At 41.1% G+C, this 20,986-nt stretch overlaps 1 protein-coding gene across 2 annotated transcripts in view; it reads left to right on the top strand.

Moving 5' to 3' along the window:
- The window catches only part of trpm3 (transient receptor potential cation channel, subfamily M, member 3), a 178,663-nt gene that overhangs the window by 85,206 nt on the left and 72,471 nt on the right, over nucleotides 1-20,986 (top strand). For both annotated transcript variants that reach the window (XM_053674280.1, XM_053674281.1), the window contains exons 2-6: nucleotides 13,453-13,532; nucleotides 15,305-15,506; nucleotides 15,822-16,035; nucleotides 16,780-16,904; nucleotides 20,123-20,294. In XM_053674280.1, coding sequence (XP_053530255.1) covers nucleotides 13,453-13,532; nucleotides 15,305-15,506; nucleotides 15,822-16,035; nucleotides 16,780-16,904; nucleotides 20,123-20,294 — 793 coding nt within the window. The remainder of the gene's footprint in view (nucleotides 1-13,452; nucleotides 13,533-15,304; nucleotides 15,507-15,821; nucleotides 16,036-16,779; nucleotides 16,905-20,122; nucleotides 20,295-20,986) is intronic.

Here is a 20,986-nt window from a genome sequence, read left to right as displayed (position 1 = left end):
CTCCAATTTATGAACAAATTATAAAGACAAAAAAGCTCATTTCAGACAGCAAACATGTCTTTGTTCATTTGGGATACAGGGAAATACATACACGGTGTATCCCCCCCCCCCCCCCCCCCTTCATTTCTGGTTGAACGCTCGCTTTAATGAATGATGCTAATATTCTGATTTGAAAACCCACGTTTTGGTGCCCCTCAGTGATTCCATACAAGGAGGTAAACAGATTTGAGCCAGAACCAAATCAGAACCAAAGCTTGCGTGGCTTTCCAGTGCTGATGAAAAATGTCGTACATTACGGTTCGCCTGCAGGCCATTGCTACGCTCAACTAATGTTGTTTCTGCTGAAAGATTAGGGTTTTGTTCCACAGTTGGAGGCTGAGAATGTTTCTGACTGCTTTCATCTTCTTTAATGCTTATCATTTATGAGAAATGCTGCAATAATCACAACCCTGAGAAGCTTATGTCTCTCTCTCTCTCTCTCTCTCTCTCTCTCTCTCTCTCTCTCTCTCTCTATATATATATATATATATATATATATATATATATATATATATATATATATATATATATATATATATATATATGGCACAGGCAGATAGATTTAGCTTCTCGTATACGGTGCAAACCGATGCAGAGTTGTCTTGCCACGCGTGATTCCCTTGTGGAGACACCGTGCTTATGTTTGTGGGCGAAGGGTCTCCCGTTTACTCCACAGCTCACTGATGATTGGATAATAAGAAACTGGATCTTGGTTTCAGACACGCAATTATTTCTCGTGTGCTTCTGTTTATTTACACACTTGAGCTGAGTGAGATTAAGGGAAAAGTTCTAAAGCTGCACATCATACAGTACACAGCGTGAATCATTTGACAGTTGCAAAAAAAAAAAAAAAAAGAGAGAGAAATAAAACACACACACACTCACACACACATACTGAACTGTAGATCAGGAATTTCATGTTTTCTTGTTTGAGCTGTGTGATGTAATGTAACATTCGAGACTCTGGGAGAGGATCCGTGTGTGTTAAATATTTAGGATGTTAAAAAATATTGACTCGACATAGTCAGACACGCATTTGCGAATACACTAAATACACGAATACACTGGGAATAAAATGGTACATGGAACGATCGGCACGACTTCGCAGTGAGACAAAATAATGACGAGTTTATATAAACCCAGACCCTGCAATGTTTGTTTTCTTTTCTTTTCTTTTTTGCGCTCTTTCATTATAACAAAATGCCAGTCGAGGAAGAGGAAAAATCTTCAATCATATACTATTATATAAGGTATTGCACACTGTGTATACAAAGTCGTGTCCCTAATTCTATATAGTTATTGAAAACTGTTAACACTTACGAGTCTGAGGTGTTTTTTTATCGGATCCTGGAGATGTTTTGAAATGCCCTGACATTTGTTCTTATTGCATAATAATGGCAAAACTCTCATTACACTATATTCTGCAGAAATACGGCTACAATAATATACCAGCTGCGTGTTTGTATTTTTGAGAAAATCAACTTTCAACTCGGCTAAGTAAAAAAAGAAAATAATTAAGGACACTGAGATAGGGCCATAAAACACATACTAAATATATTTTCCCAAGCCTTTTGAGTACTGGATTACGTAGACCGGAGTCTTTGTTACATCATGTTGTGAAAACCATCCTGGTCATTCATTCGTATAGGACAATGCATGGCTTTAACTTTTGTGTGACACTTTTTGTTTGAGAACATGCGAGGGAGTGTCAATGCCCATGAATACTGATGTGTTTCACACCTGGGGAGATAATGACCCACCCCCTAATGGGTCTATCAAATGGTAAATGCTCTGCACTTATATAAAGCGCTTTACACTGTGTCTCATTCACCCATTCACACACACACTCACACACCAATGTTAGCAGAGCTGCCATGCAAGGCGCTAACTTGCCATCAGGAGCAACTTGGGGTTCAGTGTCTTGCCCAAGGACACTTCGGCATGTGGAGTCATGTGGGCCGGGAATCGAACCTCCAACCCTACAATTAGTGGACAACCCGCTCGACCACCTGATCCACAGCCGCCCAATCAAGATTGAATGCCACTATGGAACCTAAAAGAAAGAATGTTTTTGTTTGTAGTTTATTTACAACTGATGAAGGCGTTTAGCATGTTTGTATAGCTTGCCCAGGTCATTACCGTACGAATAGCGCGCACTGCGAGTGCGTTCGTCTAGATCAGCGCTAATGAGCTGAGACAGAAGAACCTATCGTTAGTTTTACGTACAGTACGTTACATAATCAGAGAACTGGATTTGAATTGGTTCATTTAAAAGTGGACATTTGAACTATTTGAAACTGAAAAAATCCAAGCGATCCCACATGCGCCCCAATGGACTCCTAAGGGTTAAAGTAGTGTAGCATCGCAATCATGTTGCCTGGCCTTTTCTCAACCTTTAACTCTTCCCACTTTCATCGAACCTGTATCCACTGTAGCATCAGATTAATGTTCTTGTCTGGCACGAGAGGACGATGCTTTTTCTGCTCAGCACGGCTGCAAAGAATCTTTATTTCAATTCCCTTCCTGTTAGCTTGAACCAGTCTAGCCTTTCTCCTCTCACCTCTCTCACTGGCGAGGTATTTACACTACAGAACTGCCATGCTTGCATTTTTGGTTCTTGGACCATTCTGAGTAAACGCTAGACTAGAGGCTGCTGTGTGTGAAAATCCCAAAAGTTCAGCAGGTTCGGAAACATTCAAACCAGACGCCTGGCACCATCCACCATGCTGCATTCAAAGTCACCGAAATCACATTTCCTCCCCGCTGACGTGAACATAAACGGACCTTTTACGCATTGTGCTGCCGCGATATGATTGGGTCGTTGCGTGAACGTAAAACATTGCATTCCAGTGAAAGCACAAATAATGCTATTCAGTCACTCATAAAATAACTGCATCACGCAGCTCTGTTCATTGTTATTGTGGGGAAACCTGCTCCATTATGAATGCATTAACACTCCAACAGATTCAGTCTCTTTAACACTCTTCATTTTTTCCCTGTTATATTTCTTATTTAGCATACAGACCATGCCAAGTTCTGGTCATTATTTAATACCATGCTAATCCTACTGTGCCTCTGGGGATTTGCTTTGTTTTCACACAGGAATTGGCAGAATTTCAAATTAGCTTGAGTTTATCCTCGTATGCGTGAGAGGTCATTTTCCCAGGTAATTCTTTTTCGGAGTTTACGAGTTGTCGTGAATGGGAACTCGAATGCCGACCGAATTAGCATCCTGCCTCCATGTGTAAAGATGACCATCCAAGTAACTGCTCTAATATTCCGTGTGGTAAATACAGCAGACATGGAAATGTGTTTACACCGAGAAACAAAAGAATTAATGGTGATGGAAACACATTTTCCAGTAAATACTGTATATTAGTTCAGGCAGGTTATGCTGATCATTTTTTTTTTTTTTTTTTTTAAAAACACATTTTTAGATAATGCAGGCACTTCTCTCTAACCTCGAGTTTGAATGTAAAGAAAATGAGGTGGATGTAGTGGATTTTGTTCGATTTGATATGAATAAGTCATAAGGAGAGGTATAACCGCGTTAACCCTGCCCCCCAAACCTTAACCTTCATGTATTTTCCTACAGCTTGATTCATGCAAATTCTTACCTATTTGCCAGTGAGAGACCATACTGCTCAGCCTCAACTCCACGTAGTTGTGTAATTCCAGAAATAGCCTTTTTTTCTAAAAGATTCATTAGCAGCTCTTAGCTTAGCGTTCATTATTACTGCGTTTTAATAGATAATAAGAGTTGCTTCATCTTCGGACAAAATTGCATCTTCAAGACTAATCATCCGGTTTGTTCATTTAAAAAATTCAGGATCGCATGAGAAATATCTAAAGGAAGAAGAAGAAGAAGAAGAAGAAGAAGAAGAAGAAGGAACCCCGGTCCATTTAGACGTGATAAAACTATATTGTAGTAAATGTTGTCAGTTTGGATTAGCGTTTTCTTCTTCTTCTTCTTCTAAACTCATATTTGTCCCCCCTTTGTTGCCGGCATCTTTCCTCGTACTTTTGAAGCTCTAGCTGATTTCACTAGCTCGCTAGCTAATTCGTGTCGGTTTTTAGCAGTTACACGGTTACATGTCTTATGACGTAGTGCTATTTTTTTTTCACTCACAGTTTAGTTTCGGCTAATGCTCGCAAACGTCTTTTAGCAGTCACACCATTATGCGTCCTATGAACGCGTGATTTTATACGACGTGTGAAATTAAAGCACTAACTTGGCTAGTTCATAGACTTTAATCGAATTGCCGGCTAAACGTACGCTATTCGAGATAGCTAGCTCGACTGAAATGCATTACTAGGTGCACGCTCGGGGTATGATCATGAATCTAGCGACGAGACATCCTACGTATATATACGGCGAACTCTGTGCAAGTGATGCTATTCTGTGCCGAGATGTTTACGGAAGGAGTCTGGAGTATCAGCGCTTCGTAACGGTCAGAAGTACATCTGTGAAGTTGCGCTCTAATTGGAAAATAAAAGCTTGAAGATGTCATGTGTTCCTGAATTCATTTCACGTAGCGAAGCAGCTGTAGACACACACTATAAATATTCACGCTTATAAATACTCATGTCATGGCAGGGAACATGGGTGAGGTGTGTGTTTGTACCCATGATGCATTTCACAAGCAGGAAAAATCTCTTAGAGAGCAGCGGAATGTGTACATGTTTATACGGCGGCAAGAAAAAGTACGCGAACCTTTCGGAATTTCATGGTTTTCGGCATAAATTGGTCATAACGTGATCTGATCGTCATCTAAGTCAAGGGTATTGACAAATATAATGTGTGTAAAATAATAACACGGAAAAAAATTCTGATCCCTCGTGTCTTTATTGAGAACAACCAAAAAAAACCTCATAGTGCTTGTGGAAAAAGTATGAACCCTTGAGTTAATGACCCGAAAAAAGCTCATTGGAGTCAGGTTTTAGCACACCTGGAGTCTCGTTAAGAAAATGAGTTTGGAGCGGTGGACTACAGCGACTTTGACGGATAAAAACCCCTCAAACTTTAGGAGTTTGCTCTGCACAAGACGCACACGCTTATGTGAGCCGTGTCTCGCCAAAAAGAGCTTTCAGAGGATCTACGATCAAGAATTGTTGATTCACATAAAGCTGGCAAGGATTACAAGGAGATTTCAAAGAGTTTAGAAACTCACCAGTCTACAGTTCAAACATTCTACAAATGGAGACACGTTGGCACTGTCGCTACTCTACTAATAAGTGGGCGCCCAGTCAAAATGACACAAAGAGCACAGCGAAGACTCATCAGTGAGGTAAAGAAACGACCCTGAACGACAGCCGAGGATTTGAAGGAATCATTGGGACTGGCGAACATCTCTGTTCATGACTCTACAATACGAGCAGGGTATCAACGATCAGGACACCACGAAGTCAACCAGTTATTAATTCTCAGGGTTCACTTACTTTTTCCACGGCCATTTTGAATGTCGAATGAGTGTGTTCAGTAAAGACATGAGGGATCAGAATTTATTTCCTGTTATTATTTTACATACATTATATTTATCAATACCTTTGACTTAGATGAAGCTCAGATCACATTTTATGACAAATTTATGCAGAAAACCATGAAGTTCCGAAAGGTTCACATACTTTTTCTTGCCACTGTATAAATATGTGTGTGTGTGTGTGTGTGTGTGTGTATTATGCTAATGTGTGCACTACAATCATCGCAATCAAACCCAGAATGCAAAATACACTAATGGTAGGAAATGAGCTTCCTGTATCGATGCGCTTGACCATGGCGTCACCCCCCCACCCCCCCACACACACACGTTTAACGAAAGCTTTCTAGATACGAAATCGTCTTTTAAACTTCACATAAATTCTCCTTCAGGTGAATGTGCTCGTTCCTGCCGGAGGCTTTCCTGGCGTGCATTCGAAACGAAGCCCATTAGACAGGCGCAGGCGTGCGTGACGAAGATATTTTAAGAAGGTTTATAACAAAGCGAGCTGACATGGAAATAGACTGTGGATGTCTTTCTCCCTTTTTCCGTCCTTTTTTAAAATTAATTAAATAATTTGTTTTTACAATAGACACCGTCACAAAAGCAGCTTTACAGAAGCCCCAGATCTAGATTTACGATAGTCTTTATGATAACAGAGAAGTTCTTATAAGCTCCAGAGCTACCTATCTCTCTAGTAATGTTATTGTGGAGAGGTTTGAATTGTTTAGGGGCTCACTCCCCTGCCAATTCCCATCGCCCCGCTCACCAGCAGCTAAACACGGAGTCGTGATACTCTACACACAGAAACCCAACAGTGTCCTGACTAAACTTATTACTGACTTACTGTTTGAAAATGTCTGGCGGAATGTACTGCTAGAAAAGGTTCCATCGTATTATTCAGTCAGTGCGGGACTTACAAGAGTAAGACATGTTCTGTAAGTCTGGGCCGGCCCCTGAGAGTTGACTATACAACTACTAAAAGCTGCACACATCGTGTGGCGATCAGAACCATGCCACGGGCATCCATGACCGGGAGCCGAGGGAGCAAAATTGTCCATTCTTTCTGGGTTTTAAGGCTGGCGTACTCTCTCTCCCCTGTCAATCACAGCGAACTAGCCAATCATGGCCCTCTGTGAGCTCATGTATGCGGATGAGGGCAGACAGACTGCTCCGAATCCTGTTTGAGAATCATTGTGTGAACAAAATGAAAAGTCGTAGCGGTGTCAGAGTGTAAAGCGGTTTTCTCTTTAAAGGCTTTCATGTAGGTTGCGGTTCATGGCTGCTCTCTGTTGGCATCAAAGAGCTCGACCTCTGACATTCCCGCAAAGAAACAAAAACAAAACAGTGTTTAACTAATCAGCGTGTGTTTTAATCAGCAGGCGGAAAGAGCGACTCTAATTTGCTTTAAATGAAGGAATGCCTCCTCTCTGAGCTCAAAACCATGGAGCTGGCAGCATGCAGCTGGGTTAATGAGAGAGTGAGAGAGAGAGTGTGTGTGAGAGAGAGAGTGAGTGAGAGAGAGAGAGTGAGTGAGTGAGAGAAAGTGTGAGAGAGTGTGAGAGAGACTGAGAGAGAGTGAGAGAAAGTGTGAGAGAAAGTGTGAGAGAGAGAGAGTGAGAGAGAGAGTGAGAGTGTGTGTGTGAGAGAGTGAGAGAGAGAGTGTGTGAGAGAGTGAGAGTGTGTGTGTGTGAGAGAGAGAATCATGTCAGAAAGTATGACACCAACTGAGAATGAAAGAGGAAGTGCTGAAATGAGAGCTTATCAGATGGACAGTTGGGTAGAGACACACACACACACACACACACACACACACACACACACCACAGACAAGAACGTGAAAATGATTTCTACTTGTTTGTCGCTTGAATTTGTCACATTAATGCATGAAAAAGGTGTGAAGTGATTTATTAGTTTCGTTTTCATTTTTAAACACCCTGCAATTTTAGCGTGTAGGTGTGTAGACTTTTTTATACCCACTCTCTTTATTCTTTCTTTATTAAAAATGTTTTCCAATCCACTGACTGCCGACGTTACCTTTCTTTTTTTTCCTTTAACCTTTAGTTCGAATCCAGGAGATGTTAGAGGCCTCGCAGTACAACACTTTCATCCTCCTACATTTAAGAACGGTCCGGAACGGTGAGCACAAGGGGGCGGGGGTTCAGGAGTAGGAGAGATATTTGAAAGGAAGAGAGGCGTGGACAGAGAAAGAGAAACTCTATCGAGGAAAATATCTTAAATACAGCCGGATTTATCGAGCGTTTCTCGTTAGGAGGTTCCGAATACTGTAGGATTATACATAATAGTCTTGGTCTGTTGGAAGATAACTATGCTTCTTTAATAAATAAATAAATAAATAAACAATAATAGCAAAATTGTCTTCCTATAGAGCGAGATCGTTTCAGACGTTGACTGTAGTAATAAAGAGAATATATGATTAAGAAAGAGAGCTGTATAAGTGTTAAAGAGAAAGCCGGATGGAGATGGAGTGTGCTAGAGAGAGAGATGGAAGGAGAGAAGGATGGAGAGAGGGAGATAACAGGATGCTGTCCATCATTGTCGCGGAATAGCACCATGCTGCTTGCAGCTCCAGCGAAACTGTGCTGATGCTGGCGGAGCGAGGAAATCAATCGATTCATGCGATCGGTATCGGGCCGCGGGACATTAAACCAGCGACACCGCTGATACGTTCATATCGACGGGTCCATTTCTCAGCTCGCCGCTCTCCTGCTGAGCTTTAAATCTGCTTTTCCACAGCGCCGTGATTAGTCGGCTTGTTTCTCAAACGAGGATCGATCTTTCTCGGTGTTTTCTCTGGCTACGTTAAGTCCCCGAGTTGAACTCTCCCTTCGTGGACTTGCCGCTCACCACTTCCGCTCGGTTGGAACCCGGTTCGAATCGTTTACCGGTTCGTCCGATAAATCCCGAGGGATCGACCAGTGCAGACTTACAAAGCTCTGACACCGGAGACTCCTTCCGTGGATTCTAAACGAACGTCGGACACGTCCTTACGGGAAACTCATCAACAACATATCAACGGTGGCATTTATATATGTACCAGTCCGTGTATGTGTTATTAGGAGAAATATATTTAAACCGTGTATTAGAACGAGCGGCTGGATCTACTCTCAGCGCTGACGTTGCAGCGTATAACTGTTCAAAATCCTCCACCACATAGACTTTCTGTAATGTTTAAAATGTTCCCCAAACTTTAATGGTCATGTTATTAGCATGTCTCTTGGTGTTTAAAAAAACAACAAAAACAACAGCAGCAAATTGGGTTTAAATTGGGTTTTATTGGATTTCAGCGCCTCTGATGTTTCTCTCTAGCGTTCCCCACTAACACTGCTCTCTCGACCATGTGTCCACCAACACACAGCTTAATAAGGTGCAGTTTTACTGCAGCTTCGGTTGATACGTCTCTAACTGAGCTAATTAAGGAAGGAAATAAAAACTCACTAAATAACTCTTGGATTTCATTTTGCCAGAACAGAACGAGCACATTTTGCAATCGTTCCCATCTATTTTCTGTACTGCTTATCCTACACAAGGTTCGCTGGGAGCCTGAGGACTATCCCAGGGGACTCGGGGCACAAAGCAGGGAACACCCTGGATGGGATGCCAAGCCGTCGCAGGGCGCATTCACACACTGCAGACTTTTTAGAGATTCCAGTGTCTTTGGACTCGGGGGAGGAAACCGGAGGACCCGGAGGAAACCCCTGAAGTACGGTGACAGGAATCGATCCCCTCATCCCAGACAAGTAAAATAACACAGCAGTAAAGCAGATAGAAAACCTCAGTCGTTTAATTTAGTCAAGTAATAAAGTGCGTGTTTAGTGAATGGAATCACACAGCGTTTAACCGGCTTGCGGTGTGACTAGCTCAGCTGAGATTGGTGGATTGGTTAACCAGTATATATTAACAGAAACACAACCGGCGTTGCGTCTCATCATCACTCCACAGCATCTAAATGCTGGGTGGATGAATCAGCATTCACTGGTCCTATTAGCCACACCCCCTAGAGTAGCATTAGTCCTTGAGCAGGTACAGTACCAAAATACAAAAGGAATCTTTGGTACTGGACTGATGGGCAGAAAGGAAGAACAAAAACAATTCCAGTTTGGTTCCAAAGGTTGTGCAGTGAAAAAGAAGACATAAATTGTAGTTCCCCTACAGGTAGTGTGTGTGTGTGTGTGTGTGTGTGTGTGTGTGTGTGTGTGTGTGTTTAAGAAGTGCCAGATCTTGGCCATTGCGCTGCCTTCATGTAACTCTATTATAGCCCTCCATTTATAGAATAATATCAGTGCGAGCGTATAAGGTTAGTGTTCTCGACTAGAGTCTACCTCTCACTCCGTGTGGGTGTGTGTACAGTATGTGTGTGTGTGTGAGAGACAGAGAGCGTATAGTGTACGCCGGCATTGCAGTACAAAACACTCTACTGCCGATTTGTGGTCAAATATGATGAGAGTTGTTGTCTTTTTTTTTGTAGCGTGTGTACATGTGTGTACGATTTCGTTTGTGAGGACTAAAAAGACCAAAATATCGTACAGATAAGTCCCCAACAAACAGGTTTTCACATTCTTTAACTAACAAACAAACAAACAAATAAACAAACAAAAAAGCCAAATGATTTCCTTCTGGTTACTGAGATTAAGATTAGATGTAGGAATAGCTGGATCTATAGCGCAAACGACAGGTCCTCATGAAGATAGAAAAGTGTGTGATGGGTGCTGAAATTGTAACACGGTTGCGCAAGATAGACAGATAGAGAGACAGAGAGAGAGAGAGAGAGACAGACAGACTCTCAGTATAACTGCATCTACACCAAGAACACACACGGAGATAGCTGCTTTCTAATATAGATCAAGAATCCATACAGGTAACTTTTTTTCCTCATCATTTATTTAAAAAAAAAAAACAAGATAAAAATAAGATTTTACTCAGTTTATTCTCAGAATACTTTACTTATAATCAGTTTCACGTATTAGCGCAGAACGTTCTCAGTACACTCTGAGCAAAATGTCGCATTTCATGCGTGTCTGGCATCTTAAATCCAAAAGAATGCACGCAATGAAGTATGGACATCTTTTCAGCTTGCTTACTGGATCATCTAAAATGATTATATTTTATTATTATTATTATTATTTAATTTATTAATTTATTTTTTTTACAGTAGTGTTCAAAGGTTAACGTTTTTTTTTTTTATTTGACATTTTTACACACCAGAAGAAAATGGATTCGGTTAATGTTTATTTACAAAGCATATCATTTTTTTAAATTTAAAAACTGGCTTTCAAAATGAAAAAAAAAAAAAATCACTTTTATCGCACTGTTAATAATCGTTTCTTAATGAGCACAGAAACACGATCTCGACTTCATCGTCGCACGTGATTGTCCCGACTTGCCGGGACTCGTTGATTTAAGTCTGTGATGTAATATGATTGGCCAAATTTATATTTAATGTTTGATATGAAAAGTTAGAACTAGACTATTGCACCATACCGTATAATAACGTCGACTTTATATAAACACAATGAATTACATTGTTAATAGTTATAGTATATAATTATAAATTGCATCCATCTTGTACTAGTTTGATAGTTCGTTAATAATGAAGTGGACACCTAGAGTTTATTACGTACACAGATCAAATCTAAACAACGTAGTAAGCAACTTAGAACTAAGCGGCGTGACAGTATTTTTTATTATTAAAACAGTATGTTTGAACGCTATGAAGGTATTATAAACACATGGAGGTTTTCATGGTATTGCTAGGGACGCTGTGCGGACATATAGCGAGAGGTGTACCAGATTATAGTGTTATAGTGTACAGCTTGAATCGCTAACTTTGGATCATGGTCCAAACGTGGAAGTTATTCAGCAGGCAGAACTGAGTACTTAAAATAAATATACCTGAGAAATGTAGGGGGGGCGAGACCGGTCCTAGTTCAGCAATTGTAGTTTTCTAAACATGAGCTACCTTGGCTTATATATTCTTTATGGCCAATCATCTCTGGTCTGATTTGCGAACTTGCGAACATGGCTTGTTTCGAAAAATACGAGTCAATACGAGACAGATGATGCGTTTATTCTCCCAGCTTAATGGGATCTATTCAGAGTCTATGGTGCTAGTCAAAAGACACTGTCGCTGAAGATTGGAAAACAGCTGGACGATATATATATATATATATATATATATATAATCTGATTCTTGTTGTAAGCTGATAGGAGCCGATGCGCTCTTGTGAAGCCACCCCAAGGTTCGATGTGTTACACTTTCTGGGATGCTTTTCTGCTCACGACGTTGGTTGTAAAGAGTAGTTATTTGAGTTACCGTAGACTTCCTGCCAGCTCAAACCATTCCGGACATTCTCCTCTGGTTTTTATCATTAACAAGGTGTTTCAATCCGTAGAAATGACACTCACTGGATATCTGTTGTTTTTCCACACTATTCTTCACAACTCTGGAGACTGTTGTAAGTGAAAATCCCAGGAGATCAACAGTTTCTGAGATTCTCACACCAGCCCGTCTGGTACCGAAAACCACGCCACGGTCAACGTTACAGAGATCACATTTTTTCCCCATTCTAATGTTTGATATTTAATTAACCCACGCTTTTGATCTGGATTTGCATGAGTCGATGCCTGATACAAGCCAACCCGTGCATGATCCAGTCCAAGCTTTAGATAGCACATGTTTCAAACCTGCTCGATTTCAGCCTGAAGACCCAATGCAACGTCTTGTGCAGTTCCTGAAACAGACCGACAAACCATTAACTATATATATATATATATATATATATGTGTGTGTGTGTGTGTGTGTGCTTCCCTTACTTGTTAGCTACATTACATTTACATTACATTTACGGCATTTGGCAGATGCCCTTATCCGGAGCGACTTACATTTATCTCATTTATACAACTGATGGTTAAGGGCCTTGCCCAGGGGCCCAACAGTGGTAGCTTGGCAGTGCTGGGACTCCTGACCTTCTGATCAGTCACCCAGACCCTTTAACCACTGAGCCACCACTGCCCCACATCATCCTTCTAGATTCAATGCAAAACTGAACAGAAATGAAATATTGCAGCTTATCAACTGTTTCGCGTAAACCTCTGTTTAGCCAAAATAATTTCTTTAAGAAATGTGCAGCTTTTTTTTTTTTTTTTTTTTTTTTAAATCTTCGTGAGTCTTTTTATCTTCTCTGCTGACTCAGCCTGTCATGGGTCAGGTTCTGTAGCTGCTTAGTACCAGTGACAGGAAAATCTATTTCAACTTACACTTTCTATTTACGGCTCAATAACCTTCGCTAGCTCTATCTTAAAGCGAAGTCCTTTTCTTTCCATTCCTTTTTGTTTTCCTTCCTTTTCATTATTATTTTTTCCCTGTCACAGCACATGAACACTGCCGCTGCTTCTCCCACCAACTCTGTCACAAACCATCTCATCCACTTCAGGACCTACTTTGTGTGTGTTCACGGTGGTGTGAATGCGGGTCGCCGGTGATCTGCTGATTCATCACACCAGGGTTTCCCTGTACAAGCTAACCCAGAGGCCAGGTTTTTATAAGACCTGGGGTTGAGCGTGGGAAGGTCGGGGTCAGGGGCGGAGACCTGAGCACTAAATCGTTCAAACATTGTGCTCATTTTGGATTTTTCAAGGTGGATTTTTCAGTCATGCAGTTTTTTTTTATATTCCTATTTAATGTACAACAGTCTTGTTGGTTTTCAGTGTTCAAAACTTTGGATCCTTTGTGGATTTTTTTATTTATTTATTTTTATTTTAGTGGTGTTCACTGCTCAAGTTGCTTTGGGGTTTGTTTGGGTTTGTGGTAATGCTCGGGGATTTTTTTATTATTATTTATTTATTTTTTTAAAGGATTTTCAGGTAATGCCAGGTTTGGGGTTTGATGCCCAAACTCTTTTCTTTGTCTCCTCAGGCTCAGAAATCGTGGATCGAGCGAGTCTTCAGCAAAAGAGAATGTGTGCACATCATCGTCAGCACCAAAGATCCCCATAGGTAAGACTCCTTATATTATATCCTTAGGTTCGACTAGAGAGTTGGATTAAAAACAAACACAATGCAGTTTATTCGAATGGACGAGAGAAATGTGGGGGGATATATCCAATATGGGAGTAAAATTAAATATTGATTGATTTAAAGAAAACCAGAGTTGGAGATGGAAAGGAATAGGTGATGACCTACCCTCTCAGATTAGCTGTATTTCCAGAGCAGTGGTGGAAGAGCAGCCTTCCATTTTAAAACCATACTTCAAGTACACCAGAATACCAAAGTCTGAGTCCACTACAGTGAGGGTAGTGTAGAAATGTCAACATTTCTCCATGTGATGGGTTTTCCCAGTCTTCCAAGCATATAACTTAGAAACAAAGAGCTTTTGAGAAGTCCTTGAGAAATTTAAATATACTGTTCATGAAATATTTGTTGGGATTTCATCCAACAAATGGATGCTCCTAACACCTGGTGTACATCGTTGTGTTTCTCACTTATTCGTTCAGGTCGTGTTCTTGGGTTCTTGTGTACTCTCTTGTTATTTTCCACTTTAGTTCTTGTACTGGAGAATGTCACTATTTTTAATGGAGAGTGGTGATATGTTTGCAGAAGAGTTCTCAGTACCACCCACATATCAAGCTAGTTTGGTAACTTGCCAAGAAATGAACGTGATTTGAAAGCCACATTATTCATAGCAAGTGTATTATGCACTTCTGTGAGAAAATGGTATATATGTTTGCTAAATATTTGCTTAATGAGTACAAGAAGTGAAATCTTCTTGCCAGGAGACTGCCAAGTTACGTCGTGTGTGATAGCCTCCTAAAGACGCAAACCTTGTAGAAATTGGCAAGAATATTCTCTCCAGGACCTCCTGTGTACGCTTGTGAGGAACATCGACTTAATATGGCTTTCTATGCATTGTTTTGATCATCCCTGTGGTGTTCAGCCAGAAGGAGTAAATGTTTTGAGTCTGCTACCAGAGCACATAAAAATTTATAGAACTGTGAAATTGGTGTTCAAGAGAAACTCCAGTCGACGGCAGTCAATCCTAATTAAGGACTTGAACAGACTTTACTTTGATATTAAATTTGATAATATTATAATACAAAGGTTGCAAAGTGTACTCATTAAAAAAAAAAACTCTCTGTAATAACTATGTCAGATTTTTTTTTTTTTGGGGGGGGTGAGCTAATATGACAGGAGTACAGACAGGTCAGATGGAGCTTTTTAATAGGCAGTCTGTCCAAACGAATGAACACTGTAGAAGAAATAATTGAGGCACGTCGGCACACTGTGTGAATACTCCGGATCCACCACAACCCTAACCAGGATAAAGCACGTCATAGGATGAAGATGAATGAAAAGAAACGAGAGAACATTTGCCACTGTCATGAGCTATTCACAGGCAATGATTTTGATATAAATGATGAAGACTAAAATGTTTCACAGAATTTGAAAACTTCAAGATGTAAAGGAAGTGGTTTTTGTTGTTGTATTTTAGGGATTTTTCTCTGAACCCTTATAGCAAGATCAAAAACTTTAAAGTCCAAAAGTTTGAGTCCGCTAACAGGAATGTGTCAGTTAATAAAAATGTATACACATCAGACAAATCACACAAACACACATACATCATAGAGTACAGTATTGACTTGCTACCAGCTGTTAAGGCAGTTTTCAGAGTTAACACAGATATTCAAACCCCAGGCTATCTTTGGGGGGTGGGGGGGTGGGGGGTTCTCAGTAGTGTGTAGAAGAATGTTCACATGTCCCCCCCTGGCCAGGTGCTGCTGTGGCCGTCTCATCGGCCAGCACGTGGGCCTGCCCCCCAGCATCTCGTCCAATCAGAATGACAGATCAGAGCGCACGCTGAAGAGTGACAGCCTGCCTGAAAAATGGTCCATCAGCAAACACACGCAGCTGAGTCCCACCGACGCATTCGGCACCATCGAGTTCCAGGGAGGAGGCCACTCCAACAAAGCCATGGTATCTGCACACACTGCACACACACACACACACACACTCAGTACGAGCAGGAAGTAAGGACCTGTTCTAGTATTGATCAACTTTTCCTTAACAATATTGTATCGAATCTTCAACAGTGTAAACAGAAGCAGAATGCTAATGGTGGTTGAATGTAAACAGGAACAATGCAAAATAAATAAATAACTAAATAAAGTGTGTATATATATATATAATATGTGTGTAATAAGTAACATTAATATGTACTGTATATAACCATGAACATTAATATGCAGTCTAAATGAATACATTTTGTTTTTGTGCTTTGTGATTGGTCAGTATGTGCGTGTGTCGTATGACACCAAAGCTGACCTGCTGCTGCACCTCATGACTAAAGAGTGGCAGCTGGAACTTCCTAAACTTCTCATATCTGTGCACGGAGGCTTGCAGAACTTCGAGCTGCAGCCCAAACTCAAGCAGGTGTTCGGGAAGGGCCTGATTAAAGCTGCCATGACAACCGGAGCCTGGATCTTCACCGGTGGAGTCAACACCGGTGCGTTCACGACGCAGATTACTTCTTTGAAAACCTTTAATAGTTTCATACAGGATTTCTCCTTGGGGAAAATTTCCAACACGTTCTATACTTTTGAGTATATCCACCGTTATTTAGATGTTGAGAGGAGTTCACCGAGGGATTGCCAGACAGCTCTGATTGATGTTTAATTACACCACCTGAGAGGTGGAGGTGGCTGAAAATCAGTTTAACGTTTAATTTAGGCTTTTTAGAGAATTGCTGTCGGAATCCATGTCAAATTGTCATGCGATGGATGTCAGAGATGGATGCAAATACAGTTTAGGAACAGTCAAATGGTCAGGCGATCAGCAAAGAACAATACAAGGGCGAATCCGAAAAACAGATAGCGAGGCGAACCAACATAGAACCAAATATCCAGGAGGTGGAGCTGGAGCTGATCCAACTCCTCCTATAAGCCTAACCCTAAATCCCTTAACCTACACAACACTGATAATACATTTATCCAGCCTGAAACACACTGAGGTCTCTGAACTAATAAAGACTATTGGCTCGACTTTTCACAGGTAGGAGCTGGATCAGGTCTGACTTCACCAAATTGGCTTTTCGTTCTGCAGCAAGCCTGGAAAAACTCTGTAGTCACAGTTGAAAGCAGTACAGATGTGTGACAGTAAAAAAAAAATGTGTTCACCAAAGTTTGTTAATTTATAATGTATAAATAATGCGTAGTCTAAACCCGCTTTCTTTCTGCTTCTTGACCTGCAGGGGTTATCAGACACGTAGGTGATGCTCTGAAAGACCACGCCTCCAAATCCCGGGGCAAAATCTGCACCATCGGGATTGCCCCCTGGGGTATAGTAGAAAACCAGGAGGACCTCGTGGGGAAAGACGTATGTAATCATGCAATCATAATTCTGTACTACATATCCTGACATAAATCTCTCGTTTTGGTGTCCAAACACTATTGAAAACCCTGTTTTAGACGCTTCTACTGTAGAAAAATCTGTCAACCTCAGAGGTATTTGCGTGTACATGCAGGTGATTTGCATAATCTGAATTGGGAGTGCAGGAAGAGTGACTAGTGACAGGGTCGAGAGTGACTCGACCCTGAATATGTGTAACTTTCCTCACATAAATATTGGCATAGCTTTTGGACTTTATTTGCCAATTTTGAATATGGTAGTTACATAATATCTTTCAACATCTTTTCAACTCCTAGCATAGTGGTACTGCTTTGTAGCACTGATTTCAAAAAATGTTAAAAAAAAATGTAAAAAAATCTATTTAAGACATTCATGTATTCTCTACATACATTATGTAATGACACAAATGTGTTGAATAATTGAACTGCTATGAGCTATTTAAGTCACACAGGCTCAGATAAGAAACACACACTTATCTGTTATTTATGGCCGCCCATTTCTACTAACTCTCTTCATATCTTATTCTCTCATTCACTCACAGTTCAGATTCTTTTCCTGAGGTCGACTGTCATGTGGTTAAAAGAGAAAGTGAAGAAAAAGAGACAGCAAAAATTACCATAAAATATTTCTCTCCTCTCTTTTCTTTCTCTCTGTCAGTGTCATTCTGAAGTCGTAGACCGGAAAAGACTCTCGTTTTGACATACAGTGCATCCGGAAAGTATTCACAGAGCTTCACTTTTTCCACATTTTGTTATGTTACAGCCTTATTCCAACATGGATTAAATTCATTATTTTCCTCAAAATTCTACAAACAATACCCCACAATGACAACGTGAAAGAAGTTTGTTTGAAATCTTTGAAAATGTATTAAAAATAAAAAACAAACAAACAAAAAAGCACATGTACATAAGTATTCACAGCCTTTGCCATGACACTCAAAATTGAGCTCAAGTGCATCCTGGTTCCACTGATCATCCTTGAGATGTTTCTACAACTTGATTGGAGTCCACCCGTGGTAAATTCAGTTGATTGGACATGATTTGGAACGGCACACACCTGTCTATATAAGGTCTCAACAGTTAACAATGCATGTCAGAGCACAAGCCAAGCCATGAAGTCCAAGGAACTGTCTGTAGACCTCCGAGACAGGATTGTATCGAGGCACAGGCCTGGGGACGGGTACAGAAACATTTCTGCAGCATCGAAGGTCCCAATGAGCACAGTGGCCTCCATCATCCGTAAATGGAAGAAGTCTGGAACCAGCAGGACTCTTCCTAGAGCTGGCCGCCTGGCCAAACTGAGCGATCGGGGGAGAAGGGTCTTAGTCAGGGAGGTGACCAAAAACCCGCAGGTCACTCTGACAGAGCTCCAGTGTCAACCTTCCAGAAGAACAACCATCTCTGCAGCACTCCACCAATCAGGCCTGAACGGTAGAGTGGCCCGATGGAAGACACTCCTCAGTAAAAGGCACATGACAGCACGCCTGGAGTTTTCCAAAAGGCACCTGAAGGACTCTCAGACCAAGATTGAACAAAGATTGAACTCTTTGGCCTGAATGGAAAGCGTCATGTCTGGAGGAAACCAGGCACCACTCATCACCTAGCCAATACCATGTTTTTCAGGGGCAGGAACTGGGAGACTGGTCATGTTCGAGGGAAAGATGAACGCAGCAATGTACAGAGTCGTCCTTGATGAAAACCTGCTCTAGAGCGCTCTCGACCTCAGACTGGGTGAAGGTTCATCTTCCAACAGGACAACGACCCTAAGCACACAGCCAAGATAATGAAGGAGTGGCTACAGGACAACTCTGTGAATGTCCTTGAGTGGCCCAGCCAGAGCCCAGACTTGAACCCGATTGAACAACTCTGGAGAGATCTGAAAATGGCTGTGCACCGACGCTCCCCATCCAACCTGATGGAGCTTGAGAGGTCCTGCAAAGAAGAATGGGAGAAACTGCCCAGAAATAGGTGTGCCAAGCTTGTAGCATCATACTCAAAAAGACTTGAGGCTGTAATTGGTGCCAAAGCTGCTTCAACAAAGTATTGAGCAAAGGCTGTGAATACTTATGTACAGGTCCTTTTTTGTTTTTTATTTTTTTTAAATTTGCAAAGATTTCAAACAAACTTCTTTCACGTCGTCATTATGGGGTATTGTTTGTAGAATTATGAGGAAAATAATGAATTTAATCCATTTTGTAATAAAGCTGTAACATCACAAAATGTGGAAAAAGTGAAGCTCTGTGATTACTTTCCGGATGCACTGTATACTTTTATTATATCAGAACCATAAGCATTTAATAAATCCTGGCATTGTAGACAAACTTGTATGATATTGTTATATTATATTATTATGTTTTTAAGACTCTTCTGTAGCATTACTTATCATACACTGTAAAGTTGGCTAAACATGTAGTGTGAAAGTATATAAGCTATAAAATATACACTATACTCCTTTAACCATTTATAACAGCTTAAACCACTACTTATTACATATACTTCATAAGCCACCATTCATAATAATAATAATAATAATAATAATGCAGTATATGACGAGTTCCCTGTCTGTTGTAGTTCCCAGTGTGATGAGCACTGCTTTCTTGTTGTTTTGGGTTTCGAAGTGCTTTTGTTTACATTGCTATGTGCCTTAGTATCTCTGCCTTTCAGTATATCCCGTTTCCATGTTTGTGTCAGTTACTTGATTCTTGCCTGTGTCTCAGCTTTGATCATGGACTATCCTTGTTTTAATGCTGCCTGCCTGTGCTTTGAACCACACTTTGGACCATGATTGAAGATTGTTGAATTTGCTAACAAAGAACATGCTGAGCAAATGTACATTACACGTTTAAACACCATAAAATACCATTTTTCCACCGGTCACAATCATAGCCCATCAGCTAGCACCTCTAAACATTACTCGTAATAATAACCACTCAGTTAGCGCACCCCTTTAGTCCCCATCAGACAACCGCTTTCACCATCACTAATAATTACAACCCATTAGACAGCCTCTTTAACTTCCATTCGTAGCCCATTGTAGAGCGCCTTTAATAACTCATAACCCACTGAAACCTTTAATCATCATGGGTAATCTGCTAGGTTCTAGAGAGCTAGGTGAGAAAGGATCAGACCGCACATTTAATCACCCAAGAGCTAACAATCTCTTCTGTGTTTGTGTGTGTGATTCAGGTGGTCCGGCCATACCAGACCATGTCGAATCCTTTGAGTAAGCTGACGGTCCTGAACAGCCTGCACTCACACTTCATCCTAGCTGATAACGGCACCACGGGCAAGTACGGTGCCGAGGTTAAGCTTCGCCGCCAGCTGGAGAAACACATCTCTCTGCAGAAGATCAACACACGTGAGTCTCCACCCTGCTAGTTTCTAGTGCTGTCAGACAAATGGCATGCTGGGAAAAAGTGATTATGCACTCCAAGGACTCATGGTGGATTATCTCTCCCGGGACAGGACGTTTGTAATTGTACTGTGTGCTGAGGCTTGAGATTCCTCAATGCACTTTCAGCTATTGGGTTCAAGTCCAGGAAATTATTTCAGCTATTATGATGGATAAAATTGTAACATGACACCGTATATACATGACTTCAAGTCATAGCACCTGTTATAGCCATTAATCAATGCTGATTAAATGAAACGGTGAGAAATAAATGATCGCAGAATACACAGTATAGGCGAACGGAGATGAACTGACCCGGAGGGAATCAGCCTGTCTATCAGAGGTTTGTTATTTCATTTAGAACGATGTCAGTGAAGACGTTGCAGTCATTAGCAGGTATCTGTGGCACATGATGGAGATCAGTATTACAATCCAATAACGCTCACTTTCCACATATGCATCGTTTAGTTCGTTTGAATTTAATCCTGGTGGGCATTCCCCCTCGGTGCAGGTCGTTTGGGCAGGTGAGAACACAGCAATCACTCTCAATCATGTAATCACAAGCCAACCACGAATCAACCCAGCTACAAGCTAAAGGCCAGAGATGTAGCGCTGAAAACATCCTGGGTTCTGGATATTTGGACCTGGATGTGATACGC

Source organism: Ictalurus punctatus, chromosome 22 (assembly GCF_001660625.3).
Source record: "Ictalurus punctatus breed USDA103 chromosome 22, Coco_2.0, whole genome shotgun sequence".
Lineage (NCBI taxonomy): Eukaryota > Metazoa > Chordata > Actinopteri > Siluriformes > Ictaluridae > Ictalurus > Ictalurus punctatus.
This window is presented reverse-complemented; position numbering and strand designations above follow the sequence as displayed.